The 22,351-nt window shown below is 46.3% G+C and overlaps 1 protein-coding gene across 2 annotated transcripts in view; it reads left to right on the top strand.

Moving 5' to 3' along the window:
• Positions 1-22,351, top strand: part of ODAD2 (outer dynein arm docking complex subunit 2) — a 192,396-nt gene that overhangs the window by 111,704 nt on the left and 58,341 nt on the right. For both annotated transcript variants that reach the window (XM_090047421.1, XM_090047422.1), the window contains one exon: positions 6,511-6,625. In XM_090047421.1, coding sequence (XP_089903547.1) covers positions 6,511-6,625 — 115 coding nt within the window. The remainder of the gene's footprint in view (positions 1-6,510; positions 6,626-22,351) is intronic.

The following is a 22,351-nucleotide window of genomic DNA, read 5'->3' as shown; positions in this document are numbered from 1 at the left end:
TGTAAGCTTGGGAGAGAACTTAGGACTGATGAGCATAGGGAAAGCATATTTTGTTTCATCCATTCATCTCTTCTCCAATCTCAATTTGTTTTCATGAATTTTAATCTTACTGTGGATCAGAGCCTTAAACGTGTCCCCTGGGACAGATCCGGAGGTGTGCAGTAATCCAGTCACATCCCTTTGTTTGATTTCTGGTCCAGCAAAAGTTTAAAACCAAATGCCTGGCAGTAGCAGCATCATTTCTATTCAGGCAGCAGTGAAGGAGTCGCTTGATTTCATGGCTCTTTATAATCTACTAGCTAATTACCTGTCAAAAATGACATATTTCTGGCAGTGTTTACTGTGGCGAAGTGGGACTCCCTGCCTGGAGACAGTGCTAGGTTCCCCACTTGCCTTTGGGCAAACCACCCACCTGTAACAGGGGGCCTGCTTGGGGCCAATCCAACTATGTGGCCCACCCACCTGTTCTTGGGTCAACCACCCACTTTCTTACCTGCCACGCCTTGGTCTTAATTGATTAATTAATAGATGTAATTAGGTGGGAGGCTGCCCATTTTCTGCCCTGCTGCTAGGGGGCGCTATTTGAAGCTCCATTCCTCCCCTACACTGCAGCCCAAGCCTCATAGATGACATCATGATGTTCTCATATGTGCCAGTCCCCCAGAATCCTGCTGTAGGACCCCCACCTGAGTTCCTCCCTTCAGGTGGACTCTGCCACCATCATAAATATCTCCCTGCCACTGGTTCCCCTTCAGGTGTGGTCCCCTCACTGGGACCTTCGGCTCACACTAGCCCCAGCCTACCACCAGGCCAGTTGGGACCCCAGGCCCCCGGCTCTTGGGCGTCACTCTTGGTGGGCCAACTTGCCCTTCTGACCCTCCTGGTCCTGGCTCCCTCATGGGCCAGTCAGGGGAAGCTCTGGCAGGCCCTGATGTATGACCCATAATCTTATCCCAGGGCCCCCCTCTCTGGGTCCTCCTCCACGGACATGGGGAGCTGGAGTTAACCTTACACTACGACTGGGGCCTTAGGATCTCACAGGGGACTCTCACTCCCCCCCCGGGCAGCAGTTCTTGGTACTACCACTGGTGTTATATTTGACCCAAACTCTGCCTCCCGCATTGGAGGACTTACTGGGGTCAGGACTCAGCTCTCTCTCTCACTGGCTGAGCCCCCTCTCCCTTCATAGGGCTCCACGCACTGCCCCCCCTCACACTGGGGGCTCCACACTGCTTGTAACGCCCCCTTTACTCGGCGTCTCGGGACATCCCTCCACAGGTGGGCTCAGGTAGCCATAGCCGCACCTCTCCTACCCTCTCCACTCCCACCCTGCCTGCTGCCTGCAGCCTCCTCCTCCCTGCTGGCTATTGTTGGGGCAGGGTGGCAGGAGAGCGCCACCACCATGACCTCCCTCCCCCGCTTCCCTCCCTTCCTTCCCTGTTGCCTGGCCCTGACAACAGCTGCCACCATGACCCGCCTGTGTCCACCTGGACCCACACAACCTCCCTCCCTGCTGCCTCCCCCTCTCTGCCAGCTGTTGTCAGGGACTCCTTCTCGCTCCCCTCCTTCTCTCCTTCCTTTCCCACTGCCCAGCCCCAACAACAGCTGCCACAATGACCCCCCCTTTGTCTCCCCCTGCCCTGCTCCCCTCCCTCCCTGCTCACTGCGTCCCCCTCACTGCTAGCTGTTCTGGAGGGCTGCAGGGAAGGGTGGGGAGGGAGGCGCCACCACTGTAACTCTCTCCTCTTCACCCTCAGGCAGGGAGGCATGGTGAAGCTGCCATGCTCAGGTGGCCGGGGGTGTGTTCGCCACCACCACAAACTTCCCCAGCAGTGGCTCAAACTTGGGCCCCCGCAGCCAATCACCACCTGCCCCTCTCAGTGGCACATGCTCAGTTGACCAAAAGCGTTACAGACAGACAGACACACAGGCAGACAAACTAACCCATTTATTATATTAGAATCATGTTATTTCTAAACTCTCCATTCCACAGGTGTTAATGACCCTGCCTCCTTGGTAATGGCCTTAATGTTTCGCTACCCAAGCTATTCTTTCTTCTGCAATTCTGCTTTCTGTTAGATGCTCCCAGTAGCGTAGCTCCTGTTTCACAGCCCTGCACACTGTTTTTGACTTCAGCTAAAAACATTACCTCAGGTGTGGAAACATTACCTCAGGTGTGGAAAAACTTTGAGTAAAACATTGGATGCATTGCCAAGACACTCACAAAGGGTAGATTTTATTTTATGGCTCTGAAAACGAGTTGTACATTTAATTCCAATGCCTGCAGGACTAATGACAGAACATCCTTTGGTTACTTTTTTGCCTTATTTTTTATATATATAATATATAATTAGCAAATTAATGTACATTCCATAAAGTTGTATTTACTTTTACTTAGATCTTAAACTGTATAATATAGCCCTAAGCCTGTAGCAAATTAGTAAAGCTTCTAGGTTCTTTTAAACTGGGGAAAAATGTGTTGATGATGCACCACCCCATCTGCACCCCCCATTTCAAAATCCTAAATTCGCCCATGTGTGCTAAGCATTTCTGTTGCCATGACTCAACAGTTCTCAGGCTTTGTTCCATCTGGTTCTTGTTTTGGTTATTCCATGGCAGATCCTTTTGGTAACTGTGGGGTGGACTCTATCCTCAGTTACACAATTTTAACAGTGACTTCAGTGGAAGTTTTATTTGCGAACAGGAGTTGGCCTTATATTTGTTAAAGCAGCCGCACAAAAATAAGCCATTTGTACACAGAAGAGTAAAGACAGACAATATAGCAAACATGTCCTCGATCAGGAAATACAACAAATATAATTTGTTCCATTTTTTTAATGTTATACAAGTCATGCATTATTTTAAAATGGTATGTGGTATGCCAAACTTCTCTCAGAGTATGCAGATATACTTGCAGCATTCCACCTATCTGTGGAATGCCTCTATAGCTGAAAGGCACTAAATACAAGGAGAAAAACTGTTGATAGAAGAGAGCAAGTCAAGGTGACTGGAGCCTGAGAGGCTAAGAAAGGAAAATAATATACAAGTTGGAGATTGCAGTGCAACGTCTGGTGGGCAAGGAAGAGTAGGTGAGGAAGTGAGATACCATAAATAAAATTGGTATATAGTATAAAAGAAGAGAAATGTATAAATGAGAGAGATGGAGACAGCAGAAGATGGAAAAAAAACCCTTTCTCACTGGAAACAGGGCCTCAACTTTACTTACAGGCATGAAATCCTGATTCCAGAAAAGCCATGCTGGCATTGAGAAGTAGCAGGTGCTTCAAGGAGGGATGATTTTGTAGTTAAACCATCAGACTGACATTCAGAAGACCTGGTCTTGGCTTTTCTAAAAACTTTGTTAGTGATTGTTACAAGCCTTGACTCTCTATAGCCTCTCTTTTAGATGTGCCGGTACTTCAATTTACGTTGTCCATGTCAGAACAGTAATGCTCAACAGATATAGTGGAAGCTCAGCCCTCCAGCAGAATTCCTCAGCAGTTTTACCCCTTCCACGGTTCTGAGAAAATAGGTAAGAGGAGTGAATAAGTGTGAAAAGGAAAACAATCACCAGACTATGCCTTAAAGCAATAGTTAGTACTCTGGTCTGCTTTTTTCATAGGGAACTCAAAAAGTTTATGGCATAAGAGCAGGCTCTGCCTTAAATGGGGAGTCCATCAGGGAGCTGAGAACCAAAAGTTTGTCTCCTCTCAAGGATGCTCCCTGCTGAAGTGCTGGCACCCCTCTTGTAAAGTCATTCTCCAAGCTTGACATGGCTCACATCTCTAGCAAGTCAAAGCTGCTTCCTGCTAAATTCTATTTCATATTCTTGCATTTAAGTAGCATTATGTAACCGCACTTGTATGCACAGTTTGGATTGTATTTCCACTTGCAACAGAACAGGACTGTCGTATATGCATACCCATTTCCATGCAAGTGCCCTGTATGCATACCTGCCACAAGTAAAACCTGTGATGGTATGTAGTCGTAGTTACTGCTGCATTTTAGCTAGTGAGTAGGTGAGGGTGTGCCCAGAGCAGTGATTACAGTACTTTGCTAGGAAACACACATTCAAGTATCATCTGGGTGAGTGGAGCCTAGAACCTGTATCACCTGCTCTTTGGGCAAGTGTTCGAGCCATTAGGATAGTGATTTTCAACCAGGGTGCTGGTTGGAGTGCCTTGATTGAAACTAATAATGTTGAGAACCACTGCACTAGGGAAATGAGCTAAAAGGAGGAAGGACACCCTGGCCCCCTTCTTCAGTGTTGAACATTTAAAACTGTAGTTTTTCTTTAACAAAAGTTTTGAAATTTACCCAGTGTTATGCGCATGCCCAGGCAAATCTAGTTTGCTTAGGTGGTTGCCCAGATTTCTGAGCACAGTCGAAAAAGAAGCTCAGGGTAATTGTAGCTACATATATTACGAACTGTATGTAAGTAATTGCTATTACCCAGCTATGTAAGTGCCACTTAGATGCATAAAGATGAAATTGGACTTAGCCCTTGGCCTCCTCAGCTGGTATCTCTTTTTAACGCTTGTGCTGAGATGCATGTGCTCCACCACAGTGGATTGGGCAAATCACTTAATAGCTGTGTACCCCAATGTACTCAATTAAATTAAGATTTTTTTTTTTTTTTTGCTTCCTTTATAAATGTTTAGGAACCCTTGTTTGGGTTTGTGTTGAGGCAGTGCTTCCCAGGGGGGTGTCATCCAAAAAGCTGAATCAGCCTCAAGATTGTTCTCTGCAGTGCAGGAAATGAGCTCAGTGCATACCCTGTCTCATGATTGTATGGGTAGTAAGGATTAGATCCTTCATATTTAGCCGCTCGGGGGAGGCGTTGCTCAATAACAACTGTTCTGGGTGATTAAGATGAGAGACAGAAAGATTCACAGGCCCTTTATTCATTCTAGTAACAGGGTATTTTCTCATGGTCTTTTTGGAAATTACAGGAAAATAATATTGGAATATTAAAAAGATTTTTTTTTTAGATTTTACAAACTGCCTTTACAGTCTTTGTTACTATCTGGACCAGTAATTTAGATGCATATATATAGCTGCATGGTGTATTATTGTTCTGTTATGGCTTATTGTGCTGCTCCTGATGTGAACTCTGACTTCTTTCTTTCTTTTTTTCTCTGTTGACTGATAACTTTTGGCAGCTGATATATTTGACAATGAGTGTGCACTTCAGACTACCTTATACCCAGTAGATCTCATAAACAACAACTCATTTAATGTGTTTGGTTGTCCTCTGTTCTATGGAAAAGTTGGGATTTTGAAAACAAATTATATGACTAGGTTGCATCAATTTCTTGTAAGGCCCTTCATTTCTTTAGGCAGAGTTTATGTCCTAAGTCATTTTTTCTGCTTCAGATAATCATATGATTATATACAGAACGGATTTCATACTTAGTTAAAAAAAATATCCTGGCACATTTTATGTAATAAACACAAATTATATGTTGTTATTTGATTTTACAAGAGTAAGCCTGTACTTTATTTTATTTCTGTAATATTGTATTCACAATTAAAGATGTGGACTAACTGCATATAATTAAACTCTTACTTTTGAGGTTAGAAATCAAAGTTGCCTGATTTTCTTTATCTTCATCTCATCTGCTTTGAGTTTAACATATCTTTCTGAACAAAGCCATGTTTGTAAAGGATATTAAGTTTTGTTTGGCCTTCCTCTCCATTTAAAGTACTCAGTGGACCCTAATGTGAAATTATGATCCCGTAGGCTGATTGATATATAAACATAAGACAGATGGTGTAGAGATGACTCTGATGATAATTCATTTTTCAGCTAGTCATGAAGATACTTTGATTACAGTATGTTTAAGTAATTATAACACAGTATTCAATGTTAGTCTTGTTGGTGGGGAACACATGGAAAACAAGTTACACGTTATTCATGCCCAACAAAGGATGCACTGTGGTGTGACCATTTTAATTCCTAATGCTAGATTGGAAACATAGGAGTTTAAAATATGTCATACAGTAAGGTAAATACATTAAACATAGACTGAATAAAAGTTAAGTACATAGTTTTTGGCATAAATATTTGTTTTTGAAAGTATTTGTTACTATATGAAAGAAACCAGTATGTTTGAATTTGGGTTTCGCTTTGCATGAAGCTCATTAAAAAGTCACATGGCTTGTTTTTAAGTTTACATGAATCCTGGATGTAATGCCATTTGCTTTATGTTTCTTAAGTAAAACATTTCAAGTCGAAGTGCTGAGAAGACAGTAACCTGCACTCATAAGCTTTAGTTAGAAACAGATTTCATTCTAAACAATTTGTGTATAACCATCTAGTGATAGTGAGTGATATTTACTTAAAATGTTGAAAACACTAAGTCAGTAGCACTTAAGTAAAACAACACTGTATATTAAATGAGTTTGTACCAGTATTTCTTGACATGGCCTTCCAAACAGTTATACAATATAAAATTGCATGGTCTATTTTGTAATTAATTTTGATTTTTATGTTTGTTTTTGTAATAGGATAATTGACCGTTTAGATGGAGTCCGTTTGTTATGGTCCTTGTTGAAAAATCCTCATCCAGATGTTCAAGCAAGTGCAGCCTGGGCTATTTGTCCTTGCATTGAAAATGCTAAGGTGAGAACTTATTTAATATAATGCAATAAATCATATATCATAAGTAATCACATTTTTAAAAATTTTGTATGATTTTCAATAATAGTTTATAACTTGTTAATAATTTTCTTCTTTGCAGTATTCTTTTCATCCCTGCAAATAATTTTATTTATTTATTTATTTTTAAAGCACAACTATAAGTATTCATTTCATGTTTATTCTAGCGTTCTGGTTGCTCTCTACTGCACTTTCTCCATTTGTTAAATGTTGTGTTTTAATAATGTAACCAGAACTCAGCACACTGTTTCCCAAAAGCACCCTGAATGGTGCCAGTCTGACAATACTGGAAACAGAAGCCTTCTATTAGCAGACTGTGAACAGAACAGATAGTGGCACTCTACCATATGTACCTCAACATGTTCTCAAGGGATCACCGTTTGAGTTGAGAGCATATTTCAGATTTGATGCCAATGAAATCCTTAGACTTTGCACAGATTGCCAACAAAAATGCCAGTTGGGAATGGTGGTTCTTGTGCGGTAGTCAGCTGTGCATGAAGTACAAGATTATTAATTCATTTTATGTTGGCTGCCAAGCAGAGATAAAATGGAAAATATTTTCTGTTCCTGATCGAGGGTAGATTAGAATGAACAACCTACCATAAAGTGAATGTGAAAATTTATGTTTTTATTACAAGTTCTCTAAAATATCCAGCAATCTTGTGTCGCTGATGTTTGTAAGAATGCTTTAATAATTTCTTCCATTTCTAATTACTGCCTCTATTAATGCAAGCTTTGTTTCTCCTTTCTACGTTATTGCTGATATAAATCCTTTGCCTAGTGTTTCAGAATCTTACCTTATGAAGGGATAAAATTCTCTGACAGGTACTAATTCCCTCATCTCTCACCAAAGCCAAAATTTCCTTTAAGAAAATCAGCATTTTAGAAGAGCAACAATTTCTGTGAATTTTCTGGTTTTTAATTTTTGTATGTATGCAGCATGAAACAACTGAGTGAAAGTTTTCCCTTAATCTTGTTACATGATCTAATATTTTTCCACCCTGATTTCTGTAGAACACATACCTTTTTTAAAAAGTAGCCAAATTATTTTGAGTTGCACCCCTCACTTTTTTAATGAACACGTTTTCCTCAGCAGTTTTATATTAATTAATAATAGGCCTTAAATATTTATTTTCTTTTGAGAAACTGAGGCATATGTCTTTGTCTTGAACAGTTGCCACTTGTACATCTTTCTGTTTTAGATAGCCAAGACTTATTAGACCATCTGGTACCTTGAGCTAGACTGCCAGAGCATCCCTGGAATTCCTTCTTAGATGTTTTTCTTAGGGGCCATGAAATAATTATTGGGCATGTCTACACATGCAGATCCTCTGGGGTGGGTTTACTCTAAAGTAGGGGCAGGCAAAATATGGCCCATGGGCTGGATACAGCCTGCCAGGCCATTCTATCCAGCCCACGGGGCCCCTAAAAAATTTAGAAAATTAATATTTATCTGCCCTGGCTGCCTGTCAAAGCTGACAGGAGACAGGGGCAGTAGGACCATGGGGAAGCTGGTGGCAGAACTAAGCAGCCACAACAGCAAGTCTGGCCTGGCCCTGCCTGCCCCTCCTCACCATCCCGCCCCCTCTACCCCAAGCCCCAGCCAGAAGCCTCTGCCTAGTTCCTGCCTCCCTGCGCCGAGGGAAATATAGATAAGAAGGAGGTGGGGAGGGAGGCAGGAGAGGACTATGGGCAACCACCCCAGTCCTCAGAGTCGGCCAGACTGGCTCCTGTGGTCCTGACACTGCAGCTGGGAACCACATGGTACTGGTTTGGCTGGCCAGACAGCTGGTGGTGGGGAGGGGCGCAGCAAAATGGCTCCAGCAGGTGGGAGGAATGGGCACACTGAGTGCAGCAACAGCTGATTGGGAGAACAGGGCCCATGCCAGTGCACTGGGGTGAGCACCGGCAGAGCCCAGAGTGGAGTGGCAGGAACACAGGTAGCGGGCTGCCAGGGGCTCTGTGGAGCTGGGATGCACTGGTCAAGCAGGGAGAGGAGAATAGACAAGGTATCAAATTGGCTAAACATATCCCTGGTTCCCTCAAGCCTCTCCCACAGACCCTGCAAGCACCCCTGATTGCACCAGAGCCTCCTGGATGCCAGTAACACTCTGCAGATGGCACTTATCTTCCAGCCCCCTGATCTCTCCCATGGGTTGTATCTTCCCCTCACTCCACCCATGAATTGGTCCTTCCCCCACCTCACCCCTCATGGGTCGTGCCTGTCCCCCGCAACCTACCCACAGGTCACACCTGCCCTTTTACCCCACCTGCAGGTTGCATCTGTCCTCTCATCCCTTGACAGAGCCCCAAACCTCACAGCCTGCTTGTCTCCCCACCTCCCCAATTAACGCCCCCATCCTGATTTAACTGATATTGGGCAGCTGTTTTGAACTGTTTTAATGTCCTCCTAATGCCCCCAAATGTCTGTACTTAACCTGAGTCTTAATACCAATATAATGTTTTCAGTGAATGTTATTTTGTGAAAAACTTGAGACATTTTAAATAGAGAAAATAGGTAGCATTGATTAGGCCTCTCATATCTGAAAGCTAAAATAGTTTAATCACATGGTGTTAATCACTACATTTCCATATCACTAAACTACTAGTCCTTGCATATCACTAAACTACTAGTCCTGAATGATTCCAGACAGACTTAAGGACCAGATAGAGAGCAAAGCTGTTGTAAGAGTCATTGACCTGATTCAGCTGGCAGAACCGTGTGAGAACATTTGCAGATCACCTGCTATTTTAAAAGTGAGCATTAAGTTAATCTGTAATGCTGACGTGTAATGTGTATGTGTGCGAGCGCGTGTGGATTTACATATAGTTATATGTATATATACACACATGCACACATATTTATCAGAAGTAGAGAAATACATATATATATTTCTTTATAAAATATATTTCTTAATATATATATATTTCTTTATTCAAAAGACCTATTCGAAATATATATGTTTCGTTTTCAAAAAGTAAAAACCACTATTTGTAAGCATATTGGTAATGATGAAGGTTCAACATGTCAAAGTTTCCACAAGGACTAGTGCACAGTCCTGCACTTAGGATGGAAGAATCCCATGCACTGCTACAGCCTGGGGACTGACTGGGTAAGCAGCAGCTCTGCAGAAAAGGACCTGGCGGTTACAGTGGACAATCAGATGGGCATGAGTCAGGAGTGTGCCTTTGTTGCCAAGGGCTAGGGACAGACATTCAAAAAGCCTGAGCCTGAATTAATTCAATTTTTGCAGGTTGGTCTAACCTGGCTAGGCTAAATCAGTTTGTAACTGTGCAGACATCCCCTCTGGACTGAAAGAATGCAGGCACATGCCTGCAGTGGCTCAGGTTAGAAGCTGGGGAGTGCTAGAGCGGCCCTCTATTTGTGCCATAGTGCTGAGCTGAGGAGGGCGTGGCCAGGTCTCAGCAGGATGCTCTTGACAACAGTGCATTTATCAGCTCTGTTATCAGCATTTAGCACCCCATCAGAAAACAAAGCCTCACTCATTAGTTCAAGCTCTTCTTAAACAGCTTTTTCCAAAGGAGGGCATGTAGGAACATTACCAGCTGACCTGTTGATTAGCTACAAAAAGCCCTAAGTGGATACTGTCCTATCTCCCTTACATAGACACCTCTCAGCATTAGCTAGCATAACACATGGTGGCTATGGTCCATGCTGGGGGAGAGAGGAGGAAGGAATCCCTGCTTATGCCGTGAGTGGTGAGGGGTGGGGAATGGGGGTGTGGGGAAGCCAGCAGACCCTGCTGTGCCTGCAAGTCACTGCTGGAGCTCCAGCCAGGGAGCAGAGGGGAGGGGCCAGCCCTGCTGTGTAACAGAGCCCCACCCAGCCCAGACAGCATGCCTGAATGCTGGGGGAATCTTAACTTAAACTTAGACCTGGCTTGGGTCCCTGCCAGTGGGACAGGGAGGGGGGAATTAAAGCCCCTCCTGGGCAGACCCCCACCCCTGCCTGTTCGTGCCTGTCCCTGCTCCAGCTGGGGAACAGAGGGGAGGGACCAGCCCTGCTGGACTGGAACAGAGAGATCACGCCAGGGTCCTGGGGGACCCTGGTTTAAGTTAAACCAGGAAGGGGTGTAACTCAGGTGGTACTCAGATAAGGTACTCCCTCTCCAGTTGAAGGGATTTAGCGAGTGCCAGTGCACTGTGGGGAGGGGTAGCCACTCCCCTCCTATCCCCTATAGAGTAGAGCTGAGACCAGTTGCAATTTAACCACGTATGGTTTTAATAGGAAAAGAACTGGGTTAGGATATGACACACATGTGGGGTGGCAATGGGTGCAGGAGAGCAAGAGGGGATTCAGTAAAGTTATGTACACATATACATCTAGCAGAGGTAAATCAACAACAAAGCTTCAGATGCAGGATTTCACAAAATTGGAGGCGCAGGTTCAAAAAGTTTGAAGTGATAGAACCCCTGCACGCTGAGCTCCTGGCCTCCCTGCCAGGGGTCGGATGCCTGACCCACTGCCTGCATGCCGCTCCGTCCCTCTGACTAGCTTTCACCAGCTCTTTGGGACTCCCCTTTTTCATCTCTCATTGTCCTATTCTGTCCCGGGGCCAGGTGTGTTGCCCCTTTTATCCTCCCCAGGTGGCTGGCAGGACAAATCAGGCAATATGAGCGGTGAGTCTACTCTCAGGTCTGGTTTCTCTACCTTGCCCGTGGTTGAGATGGGGCAAGCTTTCTCCTTTTCCAGTGCCTGATGGGTGGGGAAAAGGAAATACCCCCCACCAATCATTTTTGAACTTTTCAAAACCCCTGAGCCAAGCTGTCACAGGGGTCTGGGACAGACATTGCATAAACTGGTGTGACCCAAGTCAGTTAAATCTGATACTACATTCAACCAGATTCATCTCAAAATGTTTTCAGCCATTTTCAAATTGGTTTATGTGCACTGAACATCTGTTCTGTTACAGGTTTAAACCAGTTTCTGATCACTTAAACCAGTTTATATGTAATGTCTGTCCCTAGCCAAGAAGGCTAACAGTATAGTGGGCTGCATTATTTGAAGCGTTGCCAGCAGACTGAGGGAATTAATTATTCCACTTTATTCTGCAAGGTGAGGCCACATCTGGAGTACTGTATCCAGTTTTGTCCCCCTCCCCCCTGTCCCCCCACTATAGAAAGGATGTGGACAAGTTGGAGAGAGTTCAGCAGAGGGCAGCCAAAATGGTTAGAGGGCTGGGGCACATGACATCCGAGGAGAGGCTGAGTGAACTGTGTTTATTTAGTTTGGAGAAGAGAAGATTGAAAATATAGATGCCTTTAACTACCTGAAGGGGGATTCCAAAGAGGATGAAGCTGAACTGTTTTCAGTGGCGACGGATGACAGAACAAGGAGCAGTGGTCTCAAGTTTCAGCACTGGACGTTTAGCTTGGATATTAGAAAATACTTTTTCACTAGGAGGGTGGTGAAGCACTGGAACAAGTTACCTAGAGAGGTGGTGGAATCTCCATCCTTGGCAGTTTTTAAGGCCCAGCTTGACAAAGCGCTGGCTGTAATAAACTAGTTAGGGATGGTCCTGCTTTGAGCAGGAGGTTGAACTAGATGACCTCCTGAGGTCTCTTCCAACCCTAATTTTCTATGATTCTTTGAAAGTATAAGGTTACTGTCCAAGAAACACAAATAATCATGAAAAATTGCTAAGAAAAGTCCATTCTGTTCTGTTGAAATTGGAACATCAACATTTTGGTAATGATGTTACTTCTAAAATATTGATGCTCTTCTCCCAGTATAGAGCAATCCAAACAGGAATATGCAGAGAAATGCTGAAAATATTTTATTCTATTATTAAATTCACTCTGGTGAAAGAGATCAGAGTCCTTCGTGATAATTAAAGGAACACCATCAATTTGATTTTTTTTAATCAATTACATTTAAAGAGATACCCTGGCAAACTTTAACTAGTGTGACTTGAGATGAGAAGAAAAAGTTATAGGGTTTTTTTTTCATAGTTTCATAGTTTCTAGGGTCGGAAGGGACCTGAGCCGATCAACTAGTCCGACCCCCTGCCATGGCAGGAAAGAATACTGGGGTCAAACGACCCCAGCAAGATGTTCATCTAACCTCCTCTTAAACACCGCCAGGGTAGGAGCCTGCACCACTTCTCTTGGAAGTTGGTTCCAGATCCTAGCCGCCCTGACTGTGAAGTAGCGCCTCCTGATATCTAACCTACACCTACCCTCTGCCAGCTTGTGACCGTTATTCCTGGTCACTCCTGGCAGTGCTCGGGGGAACAGTGACTCCCCCAGTGCCTGCTGATCCCCCCTGACTAGTTTGTAACAGGCCACAAGATCCCCCCTCAGCCTTCTCTTTTGCAGGCTGAACAGGTTCAGGTCCTGTAGCCTCTCCTCATAGGGCCTGCCCTGCTGTCCCCTGATCATACGAGTGGCCCTCCTCTGGACCCTCTCCATGCTGTCCACATTGCTCTTGAAGTGTGGCGCCCAGAACTGGACGCAGTACTCCAGCTGCTGCCTGACCAGTGCCGCATAGAGGGGGAGGATCACCTCTTTGGACCTGCTTGAGATGCATCTGTGGATGCATGCCAAGGTGCGGTTGGCCTTCCTGACTGCATCCCCACACTGCTGGCCCATGTTCATCTTGGCATCAGTGATGACCCCCAGATCCTTTTCCGCCTCTGTGCTGACAAGAGGGGAGTTCCCTAACCTGTAGGTATGGTGCCGGTTGTTCCTCCCGAGGTGCATCACCTTGCACTTGCCTGTGTTGAAACCCATCCTATTCTCGTCCGCCCACCCTTGTAACCTGTCTACGTCTGATTGCAGCCTGTTGCATCCTTCCAGTGTGCCCACGTCCCCCCACATCTTAGTGTCATCAGCAAATTTGAACAGGGTGCTTTTTACCCCCTTGTCCAAGTCACTGATGATTTTGTTCCCTTCTTTATGTTTAGGAGATTTTGGGGGCAGATTTGTGAGTAAGACAAGCTCACACATCCTTACCTGTCTCCATTTTCTGTGCACATATACTTGGTACTTGCCAGTTACTCACTTTCAGTTTTATTTCTAGCTCTGCTCAAGCTAGTAAACACCTTCTTAAAGGACTTAACATCAACAAAACTCTAAAATCAACAATACTTACAATTCTGTCAAATCAAGATAAAGAAAGCTGAAAAAAAACAGGGAAAGATATCTTTAATCTTGTAAAGGCTACTTATAACAAGGTAGTTCAAAACTACCATACAGAAGTGTGATTTTTTTCAAGTTTCATAGTTTCATAGTTTGAATTGCATCTGGGTAAGCTCTGCAGTGAGGTTTCATGTGGGAGCTGCAAAGGCAGCACATATGTAAAGGTATCTTCTGTCTGTGTGAAAGTGATTCTTGTTCCCACATAAACTGGCAGAGAAGGCCAGAGTATGAAACGGGATGGGAGAGAGGGGCAATCAGTTATGTATTTATGTAGATTGAGTAGTCCAGCACGTACACAAGTAACATGGTATATATATAATTTCTGCTGCAGCCGCAAGTCTAGGAAAGAGTAGAGAATATGCTATATTCTTCTCTGCAGCATATGATGTCCCAGGTTTTATGCAGGAAAAATAGGTTGCACCTGTCACAGAATAATTTTACTGGAACCATATGTGTAAATCCTTAATGAACCTTTGTATATTAAAAGTAAAAGAAAGTTTGTTGAGCTTATAGACCTTCTGAAATCTAGAAAACAATAAAATTATTGCTAGTTACTGTTTTAAGTGACAGAAGATGATGAGTTTCCACTTTTCAGTAATAAAAATGTTAGAATATCAACAGCAGTAATTTCCAAACTTTTCTATATACATAAAGTTGATAGCCCTTCATAATTTCTTGCTTCTGAATCATGTTTTGCCTAAACCCATGGTGTTGAAATTTCTTCTCTGAGCATCTACAGTTAAAGTTTCCTACGATTTTTTTTCCAAGTGCTTCTTTTCATTTGTAAACAGAAATAGTGGCAATTTTAAGTAAATGATCTTTTTATTCTCTGTCCATTTTTCTATTTATTTTCTCTAACGTTATAACTTCCTAATGCAGATGTTATATGTTGTGGTCCAGAGAATGTCTGAGACGTAAGATTTTCTTGTGGTATCTTTCATTGGACCAGCTGTATAGTTGGGAAAGCTCTTGGATAAGATTTTAGGTATCAAGTGTTCTTTCTCAGATCTGAGAGAGAAGGAGAAGTAAATATTAGGAGCCCCAGGAGCTGAAAGCTGGTCCAACAGTTTTCCCAACTGTACAGTTGGCTCAAGTAAAAGATATCACAAAAAATCCTTGCCTCTTGTACCTTTTCAATATCCTGTGAACCCTACGGCTAGGGACAGGCATTACACATAAACCAGTTTACGTGATCAGAAACTGGTTTAAACCTGTAACAGAACAGACATTCAGTGCACATAAACCATTTTCAAAATGGCCAAAACCTGGTTGAACGTATCAGAATTAACAGATTTGGCTTAAACCGGTTTATGCAACAATGTCTATCCCAGACCCCTTCCTTGTTTAACTTAAACTAGAGTCCCCCAGCATCCTGGCATGCTCTCTGGGCTGGGCTTTCTGCTCCAGCCCAGCAAGGCTGGCCCCTCCCCTCTGCTTCCTAGCCAGAGCAGGGACAGGCAGGAATGGGCAGGGACAGGGATCTGGCCAGAGAGGGTTTTAATATCTCCCTCCCTGTCTCATCAGCAGGGACCTGAGCTGGGTCTGCTGGGCATCCCTCCATCACTGCTGCAACGGTGGACCAGCAAGGCACAGGGGGCAGGGAGGGGGATTATTCTCTCTTCTACCCCCACTGCCCCAGGGGACTGCATCCAGGGCTGCCCATCCTGACCACCACCACTGAGTGGGGGAATAACTCCCCTCCTGTCCCCTCTGCTGGATGCCAGAGAGAGGGGAGATAACCCCCATCTCTGCCCCTCCCAAAGGGTCCTGCTGGCCATCGTCTGGCCACGCCAGATGAGGGCTGGCTGGGGAATGGTCTTCCCTGGCCAGCTCAGAGGTGCTGGCAGGCCCCGAGCCCAGCAGCCATCATTGCTATGCCCCCTGCCCTGTACAGTCCCCAGAACTGCAGCTGCACAAGGGGGCAGGGGACTGTTCTGCCCACCTTACCTACAGCTGCCACTGCCACAGCTGTGGCACTCTTGAGTGGGAAGTTTCTGCCCCACATGTGGAGCTCTAGCTCCTGGATGCCTTGGAAGGCAGATGGCGCATGAATGGAAACCTTCAGTCCAGGGGCTGCAGCCAGAGCTCCATGCATGGGGCAGAAGCCACTGAGCTGAAGCTTCCTCTCCACACCCCACCGCCTCCCAGAGTGGCTCAGGAGCAGCAGGATTGGGAGGGAGAGTAACCACTAAAGGCAAAGGGAAGCTGGTTTGGCCCAGCAGGGCTTTTTCTCCCCTCACCTCCAGCTGCAGCTCCTGCTACACTGTACAGCGCCACTCAGAGTTGGGGCTGGGGTGAAGGAAACACCCCTGCAGGAGCCGCAGCTGGAAGTGAGGGGAGAAAAAGCCCTGCTGGGTCAAGCCAGCTTCCTCTTGCCAAAGGGGTTACTCCCCCCTCCCATTCCTGCCACTGCTGAGCTGCTCCAGGAGGTAGTGGGGGGAAGGGGAGGTCTTCAGCCCAGTGGCTTCTGCCCCACATGTGGAGCTCCAGCTGTAAGCCCTGAACTGAAGAGGGGGCTTATTCTGCCAGTCAGCCATGGCAGCAATCAGGGCAGGCAGACCTGGCTGGGGTCCCCTGGGCCAGTGGGGGTACAGGGAAGACTAACCCCTGTCCCTGCCCTGTCAGCCTTGCTGGCCTGCTGCTGCAGCAGTGAGGAGGGAGCACCTGGCAAACCTGGCTCAGGTCTCCCTTAGTGGGACTGGTAGGTGGGAATTGAACTCCTCTCTAGCCGGTTCAGCCCGGAATGGCCATTCCCCATTCCCCTCTTTCCGCCCCCCCCAGCACAGCTTTCCTGCAGCCAAAGGAAGGAAAGCACCCGGCCCCTGGCCTGAGCAACTGCAGGCATGTGCCCCCATGTCTGTACTGTTACAAACCAGTTCAACCTAGGCAGGTTAAACTAACTTGCAAAGTTGATTCAACTCATGCTTTGGCTTTTTGAATGTCTGTCCCTAGCCTACGTCTTTACACTTTAAATAACTTCAAGAAAACTGATCTTATTTTGTTTAATTTAATACCATTGCCACTAAAAACTGGATTTGCCTAATACCAAATGGATATACAAATTTCACCAAAAAAATAGTTTCTTGGTGAAAGACCAATATCATAAAGGAGCTATTAGTTTATTGTTTATTTATTACTCTTCCAAAGAGTGTCCACAATATGATGGGTTCTCTGCAAAGACACGAAAGGGCAAGGCTCCTATTCTATACTGGCTTTCACTTGAAAATGTCTGAAAGTTATGTTATAGAAACAACACTTTTCTGTCAGATTCCCAGTTTATTTAATACATTACAACTTTTCTTCAAGTGCACAGTGTCAAAGACAAGAAATAACTGCAGCTTTCATCTACATTCCTTCTTCTCTAGTTAGCTCTCCTGCTTGTGGTAGGACTGCTTCTTTCTTTCCTCATAGACAATTGTACATGCTGTTAAGTCAAAACTGATCGCTAGAGCTGGTTAGAATTAACTCCTGAAAAAAATTCAAAATATTTAAATAATTGTCCCAAACAAAGACAAAAAAATAAAAGTTTCAGACTTTTTGTGGCACTTATATTCTTCGAATCCATCAGGGGAGAACCAAGAAAGAATTTTTGGCTTGTTGTCTGCGGCTTAGAAAGCTGAGGGACCTAGGAATTCATGGAGCTGGCTGTTTGGTTTCATGGCTGCTTGTCATGAGGGGAGGCTGTGCAGCCAGCCTAGGGACAGACATTACACAAAAACTGGTTTAAGCCTATAACGGAACAGATGTTCAGTGCATATAAACCCATTTGAAAATGAACGAAACTGGTTTGAGATAAACCTGGTTGAATGTAGTATCAAACTTAACTGATTTGGCTCAAACCAGTTCATACAATGTCTGTCCCAGACCCCTTGCTGGTTTAAGTTAAACCAGACTCCCCCAGCATCCTGGCATGCTCTCTAGGCAGCGCAGACCTGGCACCTCCCCATGGGTGATTGGTGCCTCCCAAGTCTGGCTGATCACTGACTGGGGGGATCCGCAATGACCAAGCGCAGAACCACCAGTGGTGAAACCAGAAGTGCAGTTCCACCGGCACTTCTGGTTTCACTGCTGGCGCTTCCAGGGAGTGCCTGGGCAATCTCTATGCATCACAAATGCTCCTCCCCTCTGCTCCCTGGCTGGAGCTTGGCAGAGACTGTAGGCATCTGCCTGGCTTCCCCCTGCTCCCTCCCTCCCCTCCCCACTCCCTGCTAAGCAGGAATTGCCCCATCTCCTCTGCCGTACATAGACACCTCTCAGCACTAACTAGCAGACCACATGCTGGCTATGGTCCATGCTAGGGCAGATGGGACAAAGGCAGAATCAACAGGTAGCTGGTAATGTCCCTCTGTTGTTTTCTTAATGGGGCGATAAACACTGTGTTATCAATTCCCCACTGGGCTGGTGAGAAGGGGGGATCCCTCCCTAATCAGAGCATCCTGCCAGGGTCTGGCCACACCCCTCCCTCAGCTCAGCACTGTCCAAGGAAAGGAAGGGCTGCTCTAGCACCCCCTCACCCTCTACTCTGGATACTTTCAACAAACACTCAGATACCTGTCTTGCTGGGATCATTTGACCTCAGCTGACTTCCTGCCCCTTGGGCAGGGGGCTGGATCCAGTGATCATGAAAGATCCCTTCCAGCCCTAATGTCCATGAAATATATGAAAAAGCCTCAGAGACCCCAAAGTGGGGAGTCTGGGGAACTGAGCTGCCTGAGGAAACTGAAAGTGTGGGAAGCAAAGAAGTCTAGGAGGGTGCTTATATCCATGACAGGATTTTAGTCCTAGGGTTGCATTCTATCCCCCATAAATTGAAATGGTGAGTTTTTAATTGAAACGGGGTTTTATTTTTCCATCACTGTATACATGTTATTGTCCTGGCTGTCACAGGCACATGCTGAAGGTAGAAGCAGCAAGGCGCACGATCCCTTTTTTTTTTTGATGGAGCCTGCCCATCTCTCCCAGAGCCAGGGAGATTCATCTGTGCCATTAATCCATCAGCTCACCTCCTGGCTGTGGGAGAGGCAAACAGGCTCTGCAGTAAAAAAAGATTGGGTTCCTCACCCCTTCTGCCTTTAGCAGGATTCTGTGGTTGGCAGGATCCCTGAGACCACCCAGGAATGGACTAGCTTGCCTCTGAGCCAGTGCAGAGATGTGGCAGAAGGGCAGGTGGGTGTGCTGGCAGCCAGAGAAGGCAACAGGGATGGTGCATGTAGTGCTGGAAAAGGGAAGGCTCTGGGAAGCTAGCAGCCCGCCCAGGCATCCCTGTACTCTGTGTACTTCCACCTTCTGTAGCCACCAACACGTCCAGCCGCCTTCCTGCCACCTCCCCACGCTGCCCCACAGGCAAGCCAGCCCATTCTCGGTTGGCCCCAGGCATTCTGCTGACTACAGGAGCCTACTGAAGGCAGAAGTGGTAATGGGCCCAATCCTTTTTTTTTTTTTTGAGGAACCTATCTACCTTTCCCACAGCTGGAGTGTGAGCTGACTAATGATTGCAGTGTTCCAAGTTCCAGCATTGCAAACTAAGCTACATTTAGTTTGCAATTAAGCAAGCTGATTTTAAACCCCTGAAACTCATATATGTGTAATGTATGATGCCATTAAGCCACACAAAGGGAATTTTTCATAACATTTACATCATGACATCATCAGGTACAAGGTCCATTCCCCAGTAGACCTTCAGAAGGGAAGCCCAGTTCCCGCCAGGTACATAGCTGGAGTGGATGGACAGCTCTGGGAATCTGGGAACCCAGCATAGGCAGAGGAAGGTCAAGAATAACGGGGCTTAGCCACCAAAAAACTTTCTGCGGCAACCAATGACAGCAGCAGCACCACAGTGCCACCATCCTGCAGCACTTGGCACTGCTTGGCATGCAGCCACTCCTCCACTGCCGCATAGAGCACCAGCATGCACTGGCCCCAGAACAGCCCTGCAGGAGGGCGGGGCAAGCGAAGCTCAGTCCCCCAAATAATATTTTGCCCCGCCACTTATGATACCTCCCAGCCTAATGAACCTCTCTACACACCTGGGAACCTAGAGGAGCCTAGGAATTGTTGGAGCCATGGGCAACTGGTGCCTCCTAATACTGGAGGGGCACTAGAGGCCAATCACCAATAGGGGTCCCCCAGCAGCCAATTGCCAACTTGGGGGGGGGAGGGGGCAGCAGCCAATCACTGCTGCTGGTGGAAATGCCAGTGTGGACCACCTATGTGTTGCCAATGGTTGGAGTTTTGGGAGTTCCTGGATCCATGGGTCAGATCTGGACATGCAGACATGCAGTTTGTGGTGCCACAAATCTCTGTAGTGGCACAAACCACATATATTCCATGTTAAACTGTGCATAGCGCTGCAGATTTGTAGGGCTGGGGCAAAATTTGCGACCAGGATTTCCCACTAGCAAAAAAACCCTGAAAAAGCAATGCAAAGCACACCGAAGTGGCATGTGCAGGGACAAATGCAGAAATGGAGGAGCAGGCGGCCCTGGGCTGCCTGCTCCCCCATCCATGCATGTTGCTGAGCTTCCACACTGAGGCACACTGTTTCCTAGTTCACTGCTCCCTGGCTGGCTGGGGCGCAGTGAGCCTCAAGACAAGGGAGCAGGCTGTCCTGGGTTGCCTGCTCCCCTGTCTCCATGTGCCTCAGTGTGGGGTCTCCACTGAAGAACCCCTCTCCTGAGGTATGTGGAACCCCCCATACTGAGGCACACTGCACCCCAGCCAGCCGTGGAACAGCTGACTGGGGCACAGTGTTCCTCAAGACAGGGAAGCAGCCAGCCTAGGGCAGCCTGCTCCTCCATTTCCACATGCCATTCCTTTGCTGGCTGGGGCACAGGGTACCTCCACATGGGGGCTCCCTGCAGGCTAGCCCCATACTGAGGCACCCTGTGCCCCAGCCAGCCCCCTGTGCGGCACATGGACCGGTGGGATAATGTGTCCTGCTGCAAAGCACATAGGCAGGCATGTGCACTGCAGCAAAGTAGCTGCACAAATTTGTGCCACTACTATTTGTGGTGCTGCAAATGCATCCCTGTGGTTGTATGGACGCAGCCATGAGCTCTAAGCAGCCTAGCAGCTGATTAGGTAGGAAGCCAGTGATTTTGGGAGGACTAGAACCAGATAGTTCAGGAAGCCTGGTAGCCTACTTACCAGTTATCTGGATGGCTGGCAAGTCAGCAGGAAGGTATCTGACCATTCAACCTTTGTACCTGCTTGGCTTCTACAGAAACTTTTGAAGGGATCATCATGTTCTTGTGGAAGGTTTTGATTCCAATGAAGCAACATTTTCTGAGGGAATACTCTTCCATCCAAAGTCATTAGGGGCTGACCCTCTCAGCAGCACAGAGACAGAGAGGGATCTTGGAGTCAGGATTGACTCCAGGATGAATATGAGTAGCCAATGCAACAAAGCAATAGACAGAGCCAACCGCACCCTGTCATACATCAACAGGGGCATCACTAACAGGTCCAGAGAGGTCTTTCTCCCCCTCTATGCGGCGCGGGACAGGCTGCAGCTGGAGTACTGTGTCCAATTCTGGGCGCCGCACTTCAAGAAGGACGTGGAGAACCTGGAGAGGGTCCAGAGGAGGCCACTTGTATGGCTGAGGGCCTCGTGGCGAGCCCTATGAGGAGAGGCTGAGGGACCTGAATCTCTTCAGTTTCTGCAAGAGGAGACTGAGGGGGGATCTTGTGCCTGCCTACAACCTTATCAGGGGCCAGCAGCAGGGACTCGGGGAAAGTCTGTTCACCAGGCCCCGCTTGGAGTCACCAGGAACAGTGGCCACAGGCTGAGGGAGGACAGGTTTAGGTTAGATATTAGGAAGAACTACTTCACTGTAAGGGTGGCCAGAGCCTGGAATAGGCTCCCCAGAGAGGTGGTGCTCTCACCTTCCCTGGAAATCTTCAAGAGGAGACTAGATAGGCACCTGGCTGGGGTCTTATGACTCCTGCCACTCCCAGTGCTCCTTCCTGCCCATGGCAGGGGGTCGGACTAGATGATCTGTCTAGGTCTCTTCCCACTCATGGATTCCATGATTCTATGGTTTACTAACTCTACTCAAAACCTAATTTATAGTAGCTACTCACACTAATTGGCAGCTTCTCAGGGTACTGCCATACCTTTTTTATTACATTTTTTTACATCTTTTTTTTAGGCAGACTACCAAGACTAGATCTCAACTTTCTCCCTTTTTTCCTCTTTAATTCTATCCCCTCTCCCTTCTTTTCCTCTTCCTCTTTTCTTTTCTTCCTTATCTTCTCTGTAGCGCTACCATAGATTTCAAAGTTGGGAATTAAATTTTACATCGTCTAATCTGGCCTCCTTGTGGGCTACAGCATTCCATCCAGTCATTACTGAATCTAACCTCAGAATTTATGGTTGGAATAGAGCATATTTTGTAGTTCATGCTATTTTTTATGTTTTCTTTTGGCTGCCACCATAGTGAGTTGAGTGTGATGTGACTACAGTTCTGACAGCATTCCATGAATCAGGGTGTAACTGAGAGGAATTCTGATAACCATCCATACTTTAGA

The sequence above is a fragment of the Crocodylus siamensis genome, chromosome 5, assembly GCF_052110815.1.
Source record: "Crocodylus siamensis isolate JL-2025a chromosome 5, ASM5211081v1, whole genome shotgun sequence".
NCBI lineage: Eukaryota > Metazoa > Chordata > Crocodylia > Crocodylidae > Crocodylus > Crocodylus siamensis.
Note: the sequence above shows the minus strand (reverse complement) of the source record. Positions and strands in the feature narration are given on the sequence as shown.